The sequence below is a fragment of the Rhodofomes roseus genome (genome assembly GCF_022264815.1).
Source record: "Rhodofomes roseus strain CIRM-BRFM 1785 chromosome Unknown C8Q71scaffold_9, whole genome shotgun sequence".
NCBI classification, from domain to species: domain Eukaryota; kingdom Fungi; phylum Basidiomycota; class Agaricomycetes; order Polyporales; family Fomitopsidaceae; genus Rhodofomes; species Rhodofomes roseus.
The window spans coordinates 297,301-313,207 of record NW_025952965.1 but is presented as its reverse complement, the minus strand read 5'-3'; the positions used below and the strand labels follow the sequence as shown (position 1 = coordinate 313,207).

At 55.7% G+C, this 15,907-nt stretch overlaps 9 protein-coding genes across 9 annotated transcripts; 2 read left to right on the top strand and 7 right to left on the bottom strand.

Annotated features, from left to right (window-relative positions):
* Positions 1-83: 83 nt before the first annotated feature.
* Positions 84-570, bottom strand: C8Q71DRAFT_857360 (like-Sm ribonucleoprotein; the record flags this gene model as incomplete). The annotated part of the gene is made up of 5 exons (XM_047927405.1): positions 84-119; positions 179-251; positions 313-340; positions 393-488; positions 546-570. 5 exons carry the CDS (start codon positions 568-570, stop codon positions 84-86), a joined length of 258 nt encoding a protein of 85 aa, XP_047779203.1.
* A 76-nt stretch (positions 571-646) lies between these two features.
* C8Q71DRAFT_756564 (ribosomal protein S16) lies at positions 647-1,443 on the top strand. The gene is made up of 3 exons (XM_047923609.1): positions 647-1,002; positions 1,059-1,277; positions 1,327-1,443. The coding sequence occupies exons 1-2, from the start codon at positions 763-765 to the stop codon at positions 1,134-1,136; spliced, it is 318 nt and encodes a 105-aa protein (XP_047779202.1). The 5' UTR covers positions 647-762; the 3' UTR covers positions 1,137-1,277; positions 1,327-1,443.
* On the bottom strand, positions 1,193-2,273 carry C8Q71DRAFT_582410 (ankyrin). Its single transcript, XM_047919506.1, has 4 exons — positions 2,089-2,273; positions 1,588-2,010; positions 1,448-1,537; positions 1,193-1,399 (listed from the first exon to the last, which is right to left on the bottom strand). The coding sequence occupies exons 1-4, from the start codon at positions 2,185-2,187 to the stop codon at positions 1,319-1,321; spliced, it is 693 nt and encodes a 230-aa protein (XP_047779201.1). The 5' UTR covers positions 2,188-2,273; the 3' UTR covers positions 1,193-1,318.
* Positions 2,200-3,928, bottom strand: C8Q71DRAFT_756559 (succinate-CoA ligase). The gene is made up of 9 exons (XM_047923608.1): positions 3,716-3,928; positions 3,542-3,657; positions 3,378-3,494; positions 3,183-3,326; positions 3,005-3,131; positions 2,788-2,949; positions 2,562-2,738; positions 2,418-2,506; positions 2,200-2,366 (listed from the first exon to the last, which is right to left on the bottom strand). Exons 1-9 carry the CDS (start codon positions 3,750-3,752, stop codon positions 2,340-2,342), a joined length of 996 nt encoding a protein of 331 aa, XP_047779200.1. The 5' UTR covers positions 3,753-3,928; the 3' UTR covers positions 2,200-2,339.
* A 9-nt stretch (positions 3,929-3,937) lies between these two features.
* Positions 3,938-7,318, bottom strand: C8Q71DRAFT_756557 (ARM repeat-containing protein). The gene is made up of 9 exons (XM_047923607.1): positions 7,176-7,318; positions 7,016-7,108; positions 6,675-6,953; positions 6,529-6,619; positions 5,462-6,471; positions 5,173-5,407; positions 4,704-5,117; positions 4,181-4,646; positions 3,938-4,124 (listed from the first exon to the last, which is right to left on the bottom strand). Exons 1-9 carry the CDS (start codon positions 7,281-7,283, stop codon positions 4,016-4,018), a joined length of 2,805 nt encoding a protein of 934 aa, XP_047779199.1. The 5' UTR covers positions 7,284-7,318; the 3' UTR covers positions 3,938-4,015.
* A 120-nt stretch (positions 7,319-7,438) lies between these two features.
* On the bottom strand, positions 7,439-9,966 carry C8Q71DRAFT_756555 (cell division control/GTP binding protein). Its single transcript, XM_047923606.1, has 10 exons — positions 9,726-9,966; positions 9,547-9,669; positions 9,269-9,488; positions 9,088-9,216; positions 8,939-9,020; positions 8,752-8,886; positions 8,575-8,692; positions 8,157-8,524; positions 7,858-8,107; positions 7,439-7,804 (listed from the first exon to the last, which is right to left on the bottom strand). The coding sequence occupies exons 1-10, from the start codon at positions 9,774-9,776 to the stop codon at positions 7,769-7,771; spliced, it is 1,512 nt and encodes a 503-aa protein (XP_047779198.1). The 5' UTR covers positions 9,777-9,966; the 3' UTR covers positions 7,439-7,768.
* Positions 9,967-10,644: 678 nt separating this feature from the next.
* C8Q71DRAFT_682745 (mitochondrial ribosomal subunit protein-domain-containing protein) lies at positions 10,645-11,384 on the bottom strand (the record flags this gene model as incomplete). Its single annotated transcript, XM_047919774.1, has 3 exons — positions 10,645-10,815; positions 10,871-11,205; positions 11,255-11,384. Coding segments are annotated over 3 exons (636 nt in total), but the record flags the coding sequence as incomplete, so codon positions are not given.
* A 271-nt stretch (positions 11,385-11,655) lies between these two features.
* Positions 11,656-12,693, top strand: C8Q71DRAFT_756550 (DUF866-domain-containing protein). Its single transcript, XM_047923605.1, has 6 exons — positions 11,656-11,719; positions 11,767-11,856; positions 11,913-11,969; positions 12,027-12,224; positions 12,281-12,370; positions 12,423-12,693. Exons 1-6 carry the CDS (start codon positions 11,714-11,716, stop codon positions 12,474-12,476), a joined length of 495 nt encoding a protein of 164 aa, XP_047779196.1. The 5' UTR covers positions 11,656-11,713; the 3' UTR covers positions 12,477-12,693.
* Positions 12,694-12,932: 239 nt separating this feature from the next.
* C8Q71DRAFT_706879 (Pkinase-domain-containing protein) lies at positions 12,933-14,668 on the bottom strand (the record flags this gene model as incomplete). Its single annotated transcript, XM_047920529.1, has 6 exons — positions 12,933-13,023; positions 13,083-13,171; positions 13,223-13,495; positions 13,547-13,688; positions 13,741-13,999; positions 14,053-14,668. 6 exons carry the CDS (start codon positions 14,666-14,668, stop codon positions 12,933-12,935), a joined length of 1,470 nt encoding a protein of 489 aa, XP_047779195.1.
* Between the last annotated feature and the right edge of the window lie 1,239 nt (positions 14,669-15,907).

Sequence of the window (15,907 nt, the reverse complement as noted above, 5' to 3'; positions counted from 1 at the left end):
GACGAGCTCACGCGGCAACGCGCCTGACGTTTGCCAGTTGTATATCAAGGTCATCGAACCCAATTCGTTGCCATGAACGGGCACTAAACATCCTCAGGACCGGAACTGCCAGGAATCAACTGGATGGATTGGGAAATGATCATTAACTGGCAGACCAGGCAAAGACATTGGGGCGTACCATGCATATATTGTTCCCGTTCAGCAATGTCTGGGCTAGCTTTGTCTTCTTTTTGCCCTGGGGCGTTGCCTCACTGTATCAATGGAATGCGCGTCAGGACGCGGACATGTAAGCATGAACATCTGTACACTGACTATTCTGTCACATCTTCGAGGACCATATCTGTGCAGATCATCAGAGCAAGGTCTGCTGTTCGGGATGGTTGACGACTTACTGACGAAGTCGTCGAAACCGAGGAGCGTACCGGTAAATTCGCGCTCGCTCTTCATGATCACCCATATCCGTGACCCGATACACCGGTCAATCAGCTCTACATCCATTATCAGCTCAATGAAATACAATGAGCGCAATGCATGGATTCACATACCCAAAGGAAGGACTTGTGAAGCCATCGTGCTTGACAAGGCTTGACACTCAAGGTCGCGGTCGTCTGCCTACTCGCCCTGGGGCCTGCAATGCGCGCCTCCAGGCGCGCTCACGCGAGGCGCGCTTGTGTGACAAGCACGCTCTTCGTGACTGTGCGTGACATCCCGTATACGCGGGAAGACAGCCGGCGGCTTCGACAACTCGTCCACATCTCCTCCATGGTCGTCCGCCTCCGCATCTCGTTACACGGCCCCCGGAACAACAAAACCCATCGGCTCGTCGCCATCGATGGGAGCGCGAGGCGCAATGCCCACCCCATCGAGGTCCTAGGCATGTGGAATCCGCGCACACAGCTGGGCGAGACCACCAAAACAGTTCGCTGGAGTGTGGAACGGATACGGTACTGGTTAGGAGTGGGTGCACAGCCGTCAAAGACGGTGCAAGAGCTGCTGGACTTGGTGAGTACGGGATGTGTGGAAGCATGAGGCGTCCATTGACATTGGCTGGTGGACAGGCTCGCATTCAGCCTCCGGCCGCGAAAACCTCACATAGCGAAGCTTCTGAAGCCTCAAAACCGGCTCAGAGCTCATGACACGATAACAGTTCATGCCATCGCCAGCATCATCTTGTCGAAGTCTCAGGTTCATGGGTTTGATGCGACCATTAGGGGATTTCGAAGAGAGGCAGGAGATGTTTCGGCTTGGCATGGTTGCACACACATATTCGCAGTAGCGTATGCATTCAGTCATCTCCCCATATCCCCATATCTCTAATTCACACAGCCTTTAGCACACCTATTATTTCATCATGTCCGGATACCTCTGCAAGCTCCTTCGCAGTGAGGTCATCGTCGTCCTTGGGCTCCGTCAGGGATGTCTAGTATGCTAGAACACTGGCAGTTACCTTTATGCTCGGATTAGCGCCCCGCTCGAGCAAGAGGCGCACCACTTCTGCACGGCCTCTGTCGCATGCCAAATGTAATGGTGTGTAGCCCTGGACTGTGATTCAATACACAAGCAACACAACATGGGTTCCCTACTCACATTCTCGTCCTTTGCGTTGACATCGACGCCCGGATTTGCGTCGAGGAATGCCCGCAATGCGGGTGTATTCCCAGCAATGGCGAGATCGTTGAGGGCGCTCCCGCTCCTCTCGTCGGACGTGCTCATCGTACTGACAGACATAGCGAAGCCATATTCTCCTCCTCCCTGACTTGACCCAGCAGCTTCGCCATCATCTGCATCCAAGTCGAGCTCGCCCACAGGCGTAGGAGCTTTGTCTTCTGACCAGCCCAGCTCCCGGGCTAGAGCGATGTAGCGAGCCTCCGCTTCGTTAGCGCGGTCACCATACGTCTTGCTAGTAGCATTCCAAGCATCCCATTTTGCTCTCCCAGTCATGTCAAATATGGATGGCTTCGATGTGTTTGGTGTATGCGATACTGTGAGGTACTTGTAGAGGCCATAGAGCTGGTTTGCGTGTGCATGGTGCGGGGCGGCACGCGGAGGTCGTCAGAACGCGTCCAAGTGGCAAACAAAAATGGCAACCTCAAGCTTGATCGCATTGGACACCGAGGACAGGGATGCTGCCGTTGATAAATAGCTGGCTGCATTATCGAATGTCGGGGACGACGTGTAGGACGACATGGGGTGCGGAGACAAGCAGGGTTATCCCATAAGTAAGTAATTGCTGCAAGAAGAGACGCTAGCAGTGTCTAGTGAACTCTATTACGTAACTACGCCGATTGTATGCACGGTATCCGTTCCAAGTGACGGTGTGTAAGTAACAACAGAGTCCTCTACGCCAGCCCTGCAGCCTTCATGGCCTGTGATACGGAGTGAGCAAACGTTGTAGAGGGAGAGCAGCAAAGACTAACCTTCAACATCTCAGGCCCGATTTGTGCGGGGCTGTCGGTCACGATGACACCCGCCTTTCGGAGTGCATCGACCTTCGCAGTCGCAGTTCCTGAGAGAGTGTGTGAGCGATCGTCGGAGCGTAAACTGATTGCGCATGGTCTCACCTTTGCCACCAGAGATGATAGCACCAGCATGACCCATCCGCCTGCCTGGGGGAGCTGTGCGCCCAGCGATGAAGCCGACGACAGGCTTGGGGTTGGTGCGCGTCTTGTTGTACTGTTCGAGGTACTCTGCCGCGTCCTCCTCCATGGAGCCACCAATTTCACCGATGATCACGATACCTGGAACCGAAGGTTAATTGCCTATCGCGGCGGATTGCAAGATGCTAACCCTCTGTCTTCGGGTCATCTAGGAAGAGCTTGATGACATCCACATGCTTGGTACCCGGGTATGGGTCACCACCGACGCCGATGCAGAGGGACTGACCGAGACCGACGCTCGTGGTCTGTGCGACGGCCTCATAGGTCAGCGTACCGGACCGTGAAACAATCCCTGCGCAAAGATTGTTTAATCGCCAGAGCACAATCTCGACGTGCAGCGAACATACCGATCTTTCCGGGCATGTGGATGTGACCGGGCTGAATGCCCATCTTGCATCCCTCCGGGTTGATGACACCCGGGCAGTTCGGGCCCACGAGACGCGACTTGGATTGGCTCTTGAGCGCGTTTGCGACCTTTGTTCACGTATTTAGCCCATGTGTTGTTAGGCAGTGCGAGAAACACACCTTGATTTCATCGGCCTGGGGGATACCCTCCGTGATGCACACAATCAACCCAATCTCGTTCTCAATGGCCTCGAGGATAGCGTCCGCAGCATGTGGGGGCGGTACATAGAGGACGGTGGCATCCGGTTGCACTTCACGAACGGCCTGATTGGACTGTCAGAGGGGGCACATCAACAGACGCCATAACCCACTCACCTCCTTCACGGAGCCAAAAATCGGGAGTCCCAAATGTGTCTGGCCCGCCTTGGTCGGCGAGACACCGCCCACCATCCGGGTGCCATACGCGAGGGCCTCTTTCGTGTGGAAAGTACCCTTCCGACGCGTCAACAGCGACGAAATCCCTCGGTCGCGTCACTCACTGTCTTTCCAGTCAGCCCCTGGCAGAGCACCTTCGTGTCTTTGTGGATGAGGAGGTTCTTGATCGTGTCTTCATAACTGTGTCGGGCTGCAGACTGCGAAAAGGACCGGCGTCCGGCTAATGACAACGCCTGTACTCAGCGAGGACCGGCGATAAGACGACGAGCAGGGCATACCGGCGGATAGGAGCGAGGGTCCAGCGCGAGAAAGCATGGCGGGAGGGAGGCCGGAGAGGGGCTAAGGAGTGGGCTAGTAAGGGCACTGTAAGCGCTTCTTGTTTGCTGGCAGAGGCGGTTGGCGCGTCTGAGGCGTTGCGGCCGTATATGGCACATCACCCTCGTTCGCTGTCGAGCATGTGTTATTTATCGGCCACGTTCGCCTCAGCTCTCGCCGCTCCAGACAGTGAATATATCCATTGCACACGGCTTCCTACGATACAACAACAAAATACTACTTCTCCCTGCGCTCTATCACCCCTACGCCTCAAACGGCGCAGCTCGTCTCCGGTCGCGCGCCTTACGCGAGGCCCGGTGCAACGACAGGATCGCACGTTTCACCCGATCGTACTCGGCCGACTGGATCGCGCTGTGAACCATTAGTGAGACCGCGCGTCACATTTCCCACTCGCATGTAATCCTCACCTGCTCATATCCGTAAGAAACTGCGTTTTCGACTGGTCAGGCACAGCGGTCACCGGCAGCTGTTGCAGGACCATAGGCAGCCACGAGAGCAGCTCCCGCTGCCAGAGCGCGGCCAGTTGCCGGAATATAGTGACGACCATCGATGTCGACTCCTCGGGGAAGTCCCCCACCATGCCTGACAGGAGGTAGCCCGTCAGCTCCGGGCCATCCTTCTGAACGACGGGATTAATGGCGGCGGCGTAAATCGGAAACTTGGGCGGTGGTAGTGCGGATGCGGGCGGAACGAGGCACTCATGAGTGACGATCCCGCGAATAAGGTCTAGAGCTGCGTAGATGATATCAGTATGCACAACGGTGAGCGCTGCCAATGCAGCTTTGAATGCGACAGGGAAGGCGGGCGAGGGGAAGAAGACGTCGGGGGCATAGTCAAGCATTTGGAGCAGCATGTGCAGGTAGTCTTCCATGACTGGCAAGACAAGGTCAGCACGCTGAGTATGCTGAAAGGCACCGTTCGGCTACTGACCATCCGGAATACTAGCGGGAGTCTTCTCTTGGAGCAATTGAACGAGCTTGTTCGATGAATGCTCAAACACTTCCTTCAACGCTGCACGCAACGCAGGATCCTCGTCGTTCCCAAAGCGGCCGATGATCTTCCCAACTATCCACAGGTAGCTCGAGAATCCTGTGACCTCGAACGCATCTGACATCCGCTTCAATACGAATGGTAGGATCGGTCGCGCCCTTCCCCCGAAGAACGTGAGAGCGAGCCTGAGGACTCGTGTGATACGCTCGCAAATTGCGTAGTCCGACCCATACTTCACGATGAACGGATCGAAGAAGCTCCAGCCTTCTTGTACGCTGTTTTGGCAAGCCACTGGGAGATCTTCACCGAAGGTCTGGATGACACCCAACATGACCTCGAGGCTCTCGAGGGCGTCTGCGCAGGTACGTCAATTGAGGCGTTGTTGAGTGAGTGAAATACAAGGACTTACTGCAGACGGATTGTAGCTCCTCCTTCGTTGCAGGAGTCGGCTTAGCAGCGATTGTATGCACTTGGGCCAGGATGTCAGAAGAGAAGGTGCGCAGAGACTGGGCAGCCTGCTCCATTGGCATAGCCGAAATGACATGTGCAATCGCTTCATACACCATGAGCCTGTCGTCTTGCACCAGCTTCGGCCCAACTGTTGCGAGGAACTGGTGCAACTGTGGAAGGAAGTCGACAAGATGCTACAAACAGACCCTGTCAGTAACTGACACTCGAACCGACGGGATACCGCATACCTGCTTGCAATCTTCGCACAAGTACTTCAGCGCTTGTCCCGCTGCTGCATTCACCTCGGTATCGGTATCATCGAAGCCAGCAGAGATGTACTGCAGCTGGTACGGGATGTAGTCCGGGTGTCTGTTGATCCACTGCGTGTACCGCGAGATGATGAGGAGTGCGGCGTAGCGAACACGGGGATGCGCTGGTAGCGACGGGATGAGGTCCATAATCTTCGGGACCGCCTTGTCGTCTGCGGGATCAACCTCGGCCCCCATTGACCTCATCGAAAAGAGCGGTGCTTCGATCTCTTGCCAGGAAATCGCGTTCGGACCCCGCGCGAGTGCCGCAGTGATCATGTCGTACGTAGCGAGGAGGCAGGCGTCTGCACCGAGCACGTAGCAGCAGTCTTTTAGCGTGTCGCCCATTACATGCCGGAACGAGCGGAAGTTCTCTGCCTCCTGCCCGGTTAGGGTGCTGAAATCCTTCGGGAAGTGGAGATGCTGGATGATCACACCCATAAGGGCCTTGTACGCATCGAGGAACGGGGCAGGAACGGAGGGCTTCTTGCCGATGTTCTGCGCGAGCCGCATCCAGAAGTGGAAGGTAATCGGGACGATGTCCAAGTCTGGATATGCAGTACAGTCGCCGATGGCTTCGACAATGGGGAAGAATGTCTCTGGATGATGGAGCAGGAGGCTGCGGTATGTCTCCCCTGCCTCGGTGAAGATGCGGGCCAATCCACGGATTTTATCGGGGTCTTCTTTGTACTCCGTCAGCTTGGGCCGCAGCGCAATGATGCGAGGAACGAGCTGCTCGATCATCGGCATGTTCTCCTCAACCTCCTGGGTCTCATGGATGAGGTCGCAGATCACGTTCACCGCGGTATCGAATAGCTCATCTGACACCAGTGCATCGAAAGCGAATCCTGGTAGCGGACTGTCAACCAAAGACACGGCCGTGACCTCCCCAGCAGCAAGCCAGCTGCTGAGACAAGCAAAGATCTGAGCCTGTATTGTGCTCGTAACACCTGCGAATGAAGGGACGGTTCGTTCCATTGACCTTAGACACACATACATGCACATACCTGGTGCTTGCAAGTACATCGAGAGTAGGTCCACCACCGTCTTTGCCTTGGAAGTGAGCAGCGTGTTAGCTCGCTCCTTGTATTCATCGTCCTGTGGCGAACAGGTCAGAACAACCGGCGCTTCATGGGCAAGGGCAGACGCTCACCGTGACAGGGATTTTAGTGTTCGTGCAAAGCTCCTCGGGCAAGATAGTGAGGAATTGCAGCAACGCGGGGACTGTAGCCGGATTCCTTCCGAACGAATCGATCATGTTCTGCACCGGGTCCTCCCACGCAGGGAGTTGGAGGGCCAGCCCCGAGATCGCGAGACAGAGCTGCACCATGATCGTACGAGGGCCGGCATGGTATGTCTCCAGAGCTGTTACGAGGGTATCGCGAAGACGGAAGATGTCCGCTGGATCCATCTCGTAGAGATCATATGTCACCTAGAACCACAAAGGGAAATCAATCGACTGCCCCACGGTACGCGATGGAACTCAGAGCTGACCTTCGCCCGGAATGTCTGCGCTGCGAAGAGCTTCGCCGCCGGAGGCGCGTCCGGAGACAGCAGCAGTACGTTGCAGGTCGCCCATGCATCGCGCTGGGGGCGGCCGAATGGACAGTCAGACGTCGAGCCCGGAAGACCGCAGGAGGCGAGAGGTATTTACGGAATGCTGGAAATCTTGTAGCCAGGTATTGGCTTGATCTAGGGCCGCTTTGTCTGGTGCACGGCCGAAGACATCGAGAGCAGAGAGCACAGCCTGAACCGCCGCCATGATTGTCGCAGCGCACTCAGAAAGCGAAGGTCGTGAACAAAAAGTCGGCTCTCGCCACTTCAGCCACTGGTGGCTGATACACACGAGTTTGCTGGTGTTGACGTCGACAACTCTCAACGTTCGACCGTTTGCTTAAACTCATTCGGCTCCAGATCTGAGACGCAGCGGTATACGGGTATTGCGAAGAAAAGAACCACTGCACTACAGCCCAATATAATAGCCTCGCATATTGAGAACATCTCGTCACTACGGAGAGAAAAGACCGGACATGTGCATGATTCAAAACCTGGTATCCGAATAAGGAGCGACAAAGCGGTTGGACGCGCTACGAACATTAGGTGTGTCATTGTAGCGAAAATGTACGATAAGACGCGACGCGTAGGTCGAAGCAGACGAGACCGGTGAGGATGAGCTTGAAATAAATCAAGGACACAGGCGCGCAGGAGGTATCCAGGGAGGAACAACAGAAGATACAGCAGAGGGGATCACGGGCGACCCAGGAAACGGTTCTTCTTACCAGTCTGTTACAGGCGTGATTAGGACTTGTCTGCCAGGAAGAGTACTGCCAACTTACCGATGTCTTGCCCTCCGGAGTCAACGGACGACCGTTCTCGATTCTCCTCTTCTTGTCCTCGAGATCCAGCCGCTGCTTCTCCAGCGCCTCCTTCATCTCCCGATGCCGGGCATACAGCTCCTCCTCTGACTGCTTGAGCTTGGCCTCCTTTTCTTGCACCTTCTGCTGGAAGACCATCTTCATCTCGGCCTCCATCTTGGCAAGCTTGGCCTCGTGCATGATGCGCTCTTCCTGTATCCTGATGGCCGGGCTGCAGAAGAGATGAGCAGCAGTCAAACAAAACACACGGTTTCACTTACTTGACCTCCTTGAACACACTGGAGTCTTGCACGACGCCCATGCTGAGAAGCTTCTCTGTCCGCCAGTTCTCGTACAGAACGGTGTTGGTGTACTCCCTGAGCTCCTCCATGTACGTGCGAACCAACATTTGCCGGAGTTTCACGAAGTCGCAGTGATCCTCGTTGTCCACCTCGACGACACCCCACGGGTACGCACGACCGCGTACCTTACGACCATCGGGAGTAGTGACCTCCTTATCCGAGCCGACGACTGCGAAGGGAATCTTGCTAGCAATCTCCTCCGCTTCGGCAATTGCCTCGTCGTCCTCGTTCTCGTACGTGGGGGCTTGGAAGATGTGGATGTTGTGGTGAGCAATGTCCGCAAGGATCTACATAACTGTATAAGACGTCTGGTGATGCAAGGATTCTCTGTACATACCCTGGCCTTGAACTCAGCCACCTCTTCGTCCGTAAGAGTGTCCGCCTTCGCAATAATCGGAATCAGGTTGACCCTCGTGTGAAGCTGACGCATGACCTCGACGTCAATGGGCTTCAACCTAGAAGACGAAGATCCGCCCTGTTAGTGTCGTCAGCGACCACGTTGTACCATACTCACGCGTGGCCGGTCGGCTGAATGAAGTATAAACAAGCATGGATGCGGTTGTCCATGATTTTTTGACGATTCACCCGGTTCTCCTGCTCTAGGTAAGAGTCGAATCGGGCTTCGATGTTCTCAACGATCGGCCTCCAGCTGTGGGCGTATCAGCACGTGACGCCAGAAATGCGCGTCGAGGGTACCGTACCACTCATCGTTGTTTACAAAGTCCCCAAAACCTGGGGTGTCGACGACTGTAAGCCGAAGGCGAACGCCGCTCTCCTCAATGTCTGCGGTACCGAGGTGGTCGTACGTAAACGGAACGTTCCGTAGAAGGAATTAACCGAGATAGCTCACCGGCGCTTATACTCTCGATGGCGACGGTCGAGGGTCTCTCAGCGCTGGGAGGCAGAGTCTCCTTCGGGGGGTACAATGTCGTGTTGAACAAAGTGTTGATGAGCGTCGACTTCCCCAAGCCGGACTCCCCTTGCACGGACATGAGATGACGGCCTGACGCGTTGACATGTGTGACACGTACCGACGACCATGGCAGTGAACTGGAACCCCTTCCGCACGCTCTTCCTGTGGACCTGGTTGGGGAGGTTGGCGAAGCCCACAAAGCCCATGAGCTTTTTGCGGATGATGGGGGCGGTGCCAACTTCGTTGGAACCCGCCGGAAGGGACGGGCTGGAACCGTTCATCCTGCTGGACCCATTGGGGGCGTCGCCGTTGCCAGTGGAAGCGTATGAGTCCGACATCTTGGGAGGAGCAGAGGGTGAGGAGGGAAAGACGGCAGACTCGCGAGACGTGGCTCACCTCGAGGGTCGGCGAGGAATGGAAGGGGGGAAGAATCGCGTCTGGTCGCGAGAGGTGCTCTTGTTTGGCGTTGATTGACCGCGTGGCGTCAACTTCTAGTCGCGGTTTGGGCAACAGCAACGTCTGCAGCCGCCCCCGCCTTAGCCTCCTCGCCCCCGCTCAGTCTCAGCACCACTCACCCATGCAACAGGCCGTTCCGGCGTCGGAGAGGTCGACCTGAGAGAGGACATTGCGCAGGCCGACCTCGCCGTCTCCAACCTCCTCCATCTTATCAGCACCCATGAGGCCGCCAACAGTCTCACAGATCCGCGCTTCTAGACTTTACCAGCCACGCTAACTACAGTCGTCATCCTGCCAGTGCTCCTACTGACAAGTACTCAAGTACACGTCCATGACAGGCAAGTGAGACTGTAACACCTGTACGCCGCCAGTGTCTTTACTACAATGGTCTGTCCAATTAACGGTCTGTCTCAACGAGTAGGCTGCGGCATGATCCGATACCCAACCTCGGTGTTTCATCACAATAGACGTCCGTCCAGGGCTTCTGACTGCCCTGGGGAAGCCAGACATTGCAGGTTGACAATCTGTTCGGTAACGCTTCGCAGTCTAGTCGCTCGTAAGCAGAGTTCAGCGCAATAGACTGGGCATGCAATCGAAAAGGAGTTGGAACGGGCCCGAGTGGTCGGACATACTAGCCAGCCTGTGAACACGTACTTAGTAGTACGTCGCAGACCATGCCAATGATCAGGCCTGTACCCATGAGGTGTGAACGCAGCAGTACATGGGCCAGAATCAATCCAGAGCAGTCATAACTTATAGATATATTTGATGCTTGGTACGATGCAGGCATCTGGCCCGGGAGGAGTTAGACGGTCATCCTGTCCTTCATCTCCGGATGCTTCCCTAGATCTGGCTTTCTCTGCGAACGTGTTCAGCGTGGGACCATGAGCTCATGGGGTGAAGGAACTGGAGACAATACATGCGCATCGAAACCTCTCTGAATAAAGTATTGAGTGGTGAGGTCTCTGTGCCACGAGGCTCTCGAAGAAACAAATTAGAATCGAAAGCAGTGTGTAGATACTACTGGGACTGAGGTGAGTCGGAGGTAGCGTTCTGGTCGACAGCCGGCAACCACTCCTTCGGGAAGTCTCTGAGAGACGGTCGTACACGCCTGCGACCGTACAAATGGTCTCCCTTCGCCTCCTTTCGCTGCTTCGACTCAATATGACGCGTGTCAAGCGGGATATCCTCGAAGCTGTCTTTTGTGTTCTGACCAGCGTATGTCAGGGAAGCGCAAGAAGCACATAATACCGTCACAACTCACATTGGCCTCCGTGAGCAACCTGTCTAGAGCGTCGCTAGCCCACTTCAGGTTCTGGGCACCCACGGGGAAGTCCTCGCAGGAGATACTGAAGTAACCGTGCTCCTGGGTCTCTTCGAGGGGCGAAACGCCGGAGTTCGCTGGCGGTTCTGGCGTCCATCGGGTTCCGGCGAGGAGCTTGAACTTGTGTATCGCAGCCTCGTCTTTCAAGGGCAGACGAGCGACCGGTACGACGACGGTGCGCTTGCGTATCGCAGGGTGGTCTTCACCGCCGTATGCTATTGAGCGCACGACCAGTGGCGTAGCCGGACTCGGAGGCACGAACGGCTTCCGGTACGCTTGACCTGAATTGAGCACTTGGATAACTCTGCTGAGCGGTGGACCCACCGACTAGATGGGGGATCTCATGCTCGATGAGACGCCAATAGTACAACACGCGGCGGTGCTGCTGCAGCTTGAGATGGCCTGCAGCACTCGAGTCCTCATCATTTTCGGTTTCGATAAGCAGACCATCGTCCAAATCCTCCAGGCCTTGTAGACGGCTATAGCCTGATCTGGTATTGGTAGTTGGGCTGTTGTGACGGTGACGGCGAAGGTGCATCTCGAGAGCAGGAGCTCGGAGCACTCTGCGTGCCCTGTGAACCGTGAGCATGTTGGGGGAGCGAGGGAGACGCTGCGGGGCGGCGACGAGCAACAGTCGGGGACTGCAGTCGGGGAGCAGAGAAAGGCCAGCGCGCAAAGCGCCTCGGGTTGATGCGCCCATCTCAGATCCCGATCGCGGACTCCGTTCACCGGGCGCCTCTTTCTCGCGCCCACTCCCATACTGATAGCTCCAGCCTGTTCACCATGGTCGTAAGTCGCAATCATACGGTAGTGATCATCATCTTGAGGTGTATTAGCGTCTGCTGCTTTCCATCAGAGCCGAGCTGGAGAATGTCACCGAGCTCGTTCCCGCCCCAGACTCTTCAAGTTTCGAGTACTTCTTCGAAGTAACCAACCATTCGTCTCCTCAGGTCTCCGTGTCCATTCTAACATCCGAAGCCAGGTAAAGTGCACAAGCTGTAATGAAGTGCATCCAAAGTTTGTATCAGTCAACAGTGTGGTATGTCCTGCCACGCTCGCCAGCGGTCGCATATCTGATCAGGAGCACCGCCTGTAGGAGGAGCACCAGGTGACATCCGGCAAGGGCAACACAGCACACTTCGTCTGGCGATGTGGCCTCTGCAAACGGGAGTCGTCCGCCAAGTTTGATCCTGGCTTCAAGCCTCAGCCATATTCAGCCGACGCCAATGGCCAGCTCGCACCTTTCCTGACCATTGATTGTCGCGGCTTGGAGTTCATCGGATTCGATCCCAGGGTATGAGTACATAATCCACTCGGATATCCCTTTGCATGCTGAAATGAGACACGTAGGGGACATGGCGATGTGTGGGGGCAGAGTCAGGCACTGTCTTTAACGAAGTAGAATTAGATGAAGGCGAATGGGTTGACTATGATGAGAAGGTTGTTTCTATACCCCTGTCATCCGGCTCGTATTGATCGACATGCTCCGCAGGCTGCCCTACCAGTTGGCGTGTCCAATATCGAATGCAAGTGGACAAGGGCGTAAAGAGGAACCCGACGAAAACAAACATTGTAAGATATATAGTCGATGTCCGCCCAGCCGAAGACATCCGTTTGGTGTCGTGTACTCTGCGCAGCTATCTGGCCATGCACAGCAGAGATGACATCCAACGTGCCAGAGATAAATCGATCTTTGCTCAGAGTATGTATGGTACACATGCATCCGACGTACTAACAAACTCGCAACTGCAAGAGCGATACAAACGCGAAGTGATATCATATAAGAGGTTTGATTAGGTCAAGTATCATGCTACATGTGCGAAAGAAACGGACGCGATGTGAACGAGGGTCGAGGAGAGACGTAAGACAAATGTGTTTCGTGGGGGACTAGTATAAAGCATGCAACGGAGACACGGTGATGGGGCGGTGTCCGAAGGACGATTGAGAGGGAAAGTGGATATAGACGAGTACTGCTGACACATGATATACACACAGGGTTGCCCTACTGGAAACCAGGGAACTTCCAGCCCGGCTGGAGTTCGAGATATGGGTGTTGCCGCAGTTCAGCTGCACTCGGTCGTAGTGCGGGGTCCCTGTGTGCAAAATGCGTTCATGGGCTCGCTGCAGCGACGATTATACCAAAAGAACTCACATAGCAAAACATTTCTGACGGAAGTCATCAGCCAACGGAGACAGCGTGATGGTCTCAGGCAGGGGTGGAGATTGACGATTTTGGTACAACTGCAGGACATCGTCAGCACCGGAATGCCACGATGAGAGTATTCGACCCACGTGAAGCAAAACTGCCATCGCCTCTTGACCGTTCCAAGGCCTTTGTCCTGTCCACATCTCGTAGACGACACAGCCAACACTCCAAATGTCGACCTTGGAGTTGTACCCTCCCTTCTGGGAGTTGATGACCTCAGGCGCCATCCAGAACACCGTACCCTGCATCGACGTGTAGTTGCCAGCCTGGTTGACATCGTCTGTGCGCTTCGAAATGCCGAAGTCGGAGATCTTGCAGATGCCGTTCGTCTCGACTAGGATGTTGTCCGCTTTCAGATCCTATCGTATGGTCAGTACAAACGATGCTACGTGAGAAATCGTTGCACGCACTCGATGCAAAATGCCTTTGCCGTGGAGGTATTCCAAGCCAGACAAGATTTGGCTCATAAAAGACTTCGTGACTTCTTCCTCGAACTTGCCGTATCTGCGTAGGCAGCTGGCAATAGATCCACCAGGAACGTACTCCAAGAAGCTATAGGCACATCAGCAACCCAGAACATACGGCCAAGAAACAAATCACGCACATGCTCAAGAACGTCGGCGTTTCTTCGAACCCAAGGTACTGCACGATATTCGGGTGGTCCAGATCTTTCAATGTCTCGCTTTCTAGCTTCAATGCTTCTACAACGGTGACCTGGCGCGTGTCGCTGATGTCGCTGGCGGTTCTAGGTATCTCTACTTGCTTGACAGCAATCATCTCGCCAGTCGTAGCGTTGAGTGCGAGGTACACCTTGCCGTATGTGCCCTTTCCGATCAGTTCACCACGGATCCACCGGAAGATCGCTGTAATTCCTTGTGTCAATATCCGTAGGGCTCGAGAATATGGGAACACGTACGCTTGACAGCACCCCCAGGCGACGCCTCGCAAGGCACAGGAGCCACCTCAGCCTCCGTCGTGACTTCCTCGACCTTGCTGCCCCACAGCTTGGTGTTCCGCTTCCGCAAAACAGCAGGCACAGAGGACTCCATCCGCGACGCGCGTTTCTTGAGCTCCGCGGCCACAACACGAATAGACTTCTTGTGCTTGTTGCGCTGCGGCGCCGGGATGGGGTTCTCAGTGGTAGTGGGGGACGTGCCGCCCGAAGGCATCTCAATGACCGGTCGATCGAGATCATGAGCCGGGAAGAAGTCCTCGATGCGCTCGAGGACAGCTTCTGGCGGCGGACGGGGAGCCCACGTCGTATCGACATCGTCGTCAAACGTGCTTTTACGCACGTCCTTGTTGCTTCCAATGTCGAGATGCGGGTATTGCCGCCGTGGAGTCTGACCAGGGAACGGAGGAGGGGGGAAGTCAGGCGGCGGAGGGAAGTTCGCCGGAGGGGTCCTGGACGAGTCGTAACTTCCGGGGGGCGACGGTGCGTCAGATGGGGGAGGTTGCGGGAAGAAAAACTCGTCATCACTGTCCGTGTCCGAAGCGGAACCAGCATCGACAGGGCGCGCAGCAGGCGGCATTGCCTTGGGAGGCCTGATTGTGCCATCTTCGCTCTCATTGACCAGTCTGAACGCCCACACCTCCATCTCAGACCGTAGTGGTGTCAGCTCAGATGCAGTCCTGTCTCCCGACATAACACGGTCTGGCAACGATCTCCCGTACTGCTCGAGAGCATACTGGGAGCCATAAGGACCATAGGGACTCCGTGGAGGCGTACGAGACACGGGCTTCACCGCAGGTATCGGTCTCTCGGGAAGAGGGTTGTCGAACGACGCGTCTTCGCGGAGCATTACGCCAGTCGGAGACGTCATAATATGCGGAGGGACATGCGGCGAGCGACCTGGACGAGCTGTCGAGCGATCGTCGTTGGGACTGACGACCGTCGGATGGTTCGACGTGTGTCCTCTATCCTGGGCAGAGCGCGGTCTGGGGAAAGGCTCCATAGCAGGCGGTGAAGTAGGCGTTAAGTGTGAAGCGGATGAACCAGGAGAGTGGCTGTATGGAGGAGACGTCACAGTACGAGCCGAGGGTGTGGCAGGCGACATTCCTCCACGACGTGGATCGTACATCCGACGTGTCGCTTCACGATCGAAATCGACATACGTAGAGGATCCCGTCTCCCCGGAAGTCGATGGGCGACTACTCGACGACGGTAGCGGAGGCTGAGGATGAGTACGTGCTAACCGAGCACCGGGGACAAGGCTGGGAGGGAGCTGTTGGTCCTTGTAAGCCGTTGCTCTCAAGTTGGGGTTGCTCTTCATGCCCAATAGGCGTGGATGAGGTGGCCCCGGGGACGTTTTCGGAGTATCGTAGGTCCCGCTGACGAGATAGCTCTTCGGGACCATCTGCTTGTTCTTCTTCTTGCTCTTAGGATCGCCTGGTACGTGGTTACGGGAGAAGTAGGACTGTATACCGGTGCCATAATGTGGAGGAGATAGGCCGTCTTGAGGTGTGCGCGGACGGCCTTTCTTCTGATTCTGAGAAGATTGGTCCTTGTGTCGTAACCGCTCTTCTCGAGGACGGTCCCGCCGAGCGTCGTTCCGCAGCACTGGCGACTCGACAGAGTCATTGACGTCCGAGGCAGGCAGCCTAGGCCGGACGACGGTGTCGTCATGATCGTGTGTCACAGACGGCGACCAGCGTGAGGAACTGTCGTATCTTGCGTGTGAGTACGAGGGGACAGATGCAGGTGACATGTAGTCGCTGCGCGGGATATCGCCTCGGATGGTAGGCGACTCGGGGCCTTTCGCGGCCACCGG

What these genes read in the sequence shown, in the direction of transcription:
- C8Q71DRAFT_756559 (XM_047923608.1), bottom strand. Translation starts at nt 3,752, where the DNA reads ATGCTTTCTCGCGCTGGACCCTCGCTCCTATCCGCCG. An exon ending in AGATGACCCGAAGACAGAGG is followed by an intron (nt 2,739 to 2,787) that starts GTTAGCATCTTG and finishes CTTCGGTTCCAG; the next exon opens with GTATCGTGATCATCGGTGAA. An exon ending in TATCATCTCTGGTGGCAAAG is followed by an intron (nt 2,507 to 2,561) that starts GTGAGACCATGC and finishes ACACTCTCTCAG; the next exon opens with GAACTGCGACTGCGAAGGTC.
- C8Q71DRAFT_582410 (XM_047919506.1), bottom strand. Translation starts at nt 2,187, where the DNA reads ATGTCGTCCTACACGTCGTCCCCGACATTCGATAATGCAGCCAGCTAT. An exon ending in CCAATGCGATCAAGCTTGAG is followed by an intron (nt 2,011 to 2,088) that starts GTTGCCATTTTT and finishes CACGCAAACCAG; the next exon opens with CTCTATGGCCTCTACAAGTA. An exon ending in GCGCTAATCCGAGCATAAAG is followed by an intron (nt 1,400 to 1,447) that starts GTAACTGCCAGT and finishes ACGGAGCCCAAG; the next exon opens with GACGACGATGACCTCACTGC.
- C8Q71DRAFT_756557 (XM_047923607.1), bottom strand. Translation starts at nt 7,283, where the DNA reads ATGGCGGCGGTTCAGGCTGTGCTCTCTGCTCTCGATGTCTTCGGCCGT. An exon ending in GATGTACTTGCAAGCACCAG is followed by an intron (nt 6,472 to 6,528) that starts GTATGTGCATGT and finishes CTTCATTCGCAG; the next exon opens with GTGTTACGAGCACAATACAG. An exon ending in TCCCGCTAGTATTCCGGATG is followed by an intron (nt 4,647 to 4,703) that starts GTCAGTAGCCGA and finishes TTGTCTTGCCAG; the next exon opens with TCATGGAAGACTACCTGCAC.
- C8Q71DRAFT_756555 (XM_047923606.1), bottom strand. Translation starts at nt 9,776, where the DNA reads ATGTCCTCTCTCAGGTCGACCTCTCCGACGCCGGAACGGCCTGTTGCA. An exon ending in CATCGAGAGTATAAGCGCCG is followed by an intron (nt 9,021 to 9,087) that starts GTGAGCTATCTC and finishes TCGGTACCGCAG; the next exon opens with ACATTGAGGAGAGCGGCGTT. An exon ending in ATTCAGCCGACCGGCCACGC is followed by an intron (nt 8,693 to 8,751) that starts GTGAGTATGGTA and finishes TTCGTCTTCTAG; the next exon opens with GTTGAAGCCCATTGACGTCG.
- C8Q71DRAFT_756550 (XM_047923605.1), top strand. An exon ending in TCATCGGATTCGATCCCAGG is followed by an intron (nt 12,225 to 12,280) that starts GTATGAGTACAT and finishes TGAGACACGTAG; the next exon opens with GGGACATGGCGATGTGTGGG. An exon ending in GGGTTGACTATGATGAGAAG is followed by an intron (nt 12,371 to 12,422) that starts GTTGTTTCTATA and finishes CATGCTCCGCAG; the next exon opens with GCTGCCCTACCAGTTGGCGT.
- C8Q71DRAFT_756564 (XM_047923609.1), top strand. Translation starts at nt 763, where the DNA reads ATGGTCGTCCGCCTCCGCATCTCGTTACACGGCCCCCGGAACAACAAA. An exon ending in TGCAAGAGCTGCTGGACTTG is followed by an intron (nt 1,003 to 1,058) that starts GTGAGTACGGGA and finishes GCTGGTGGACAG; the next exon opens with GCTCGCATTCAGCCTCCGGC.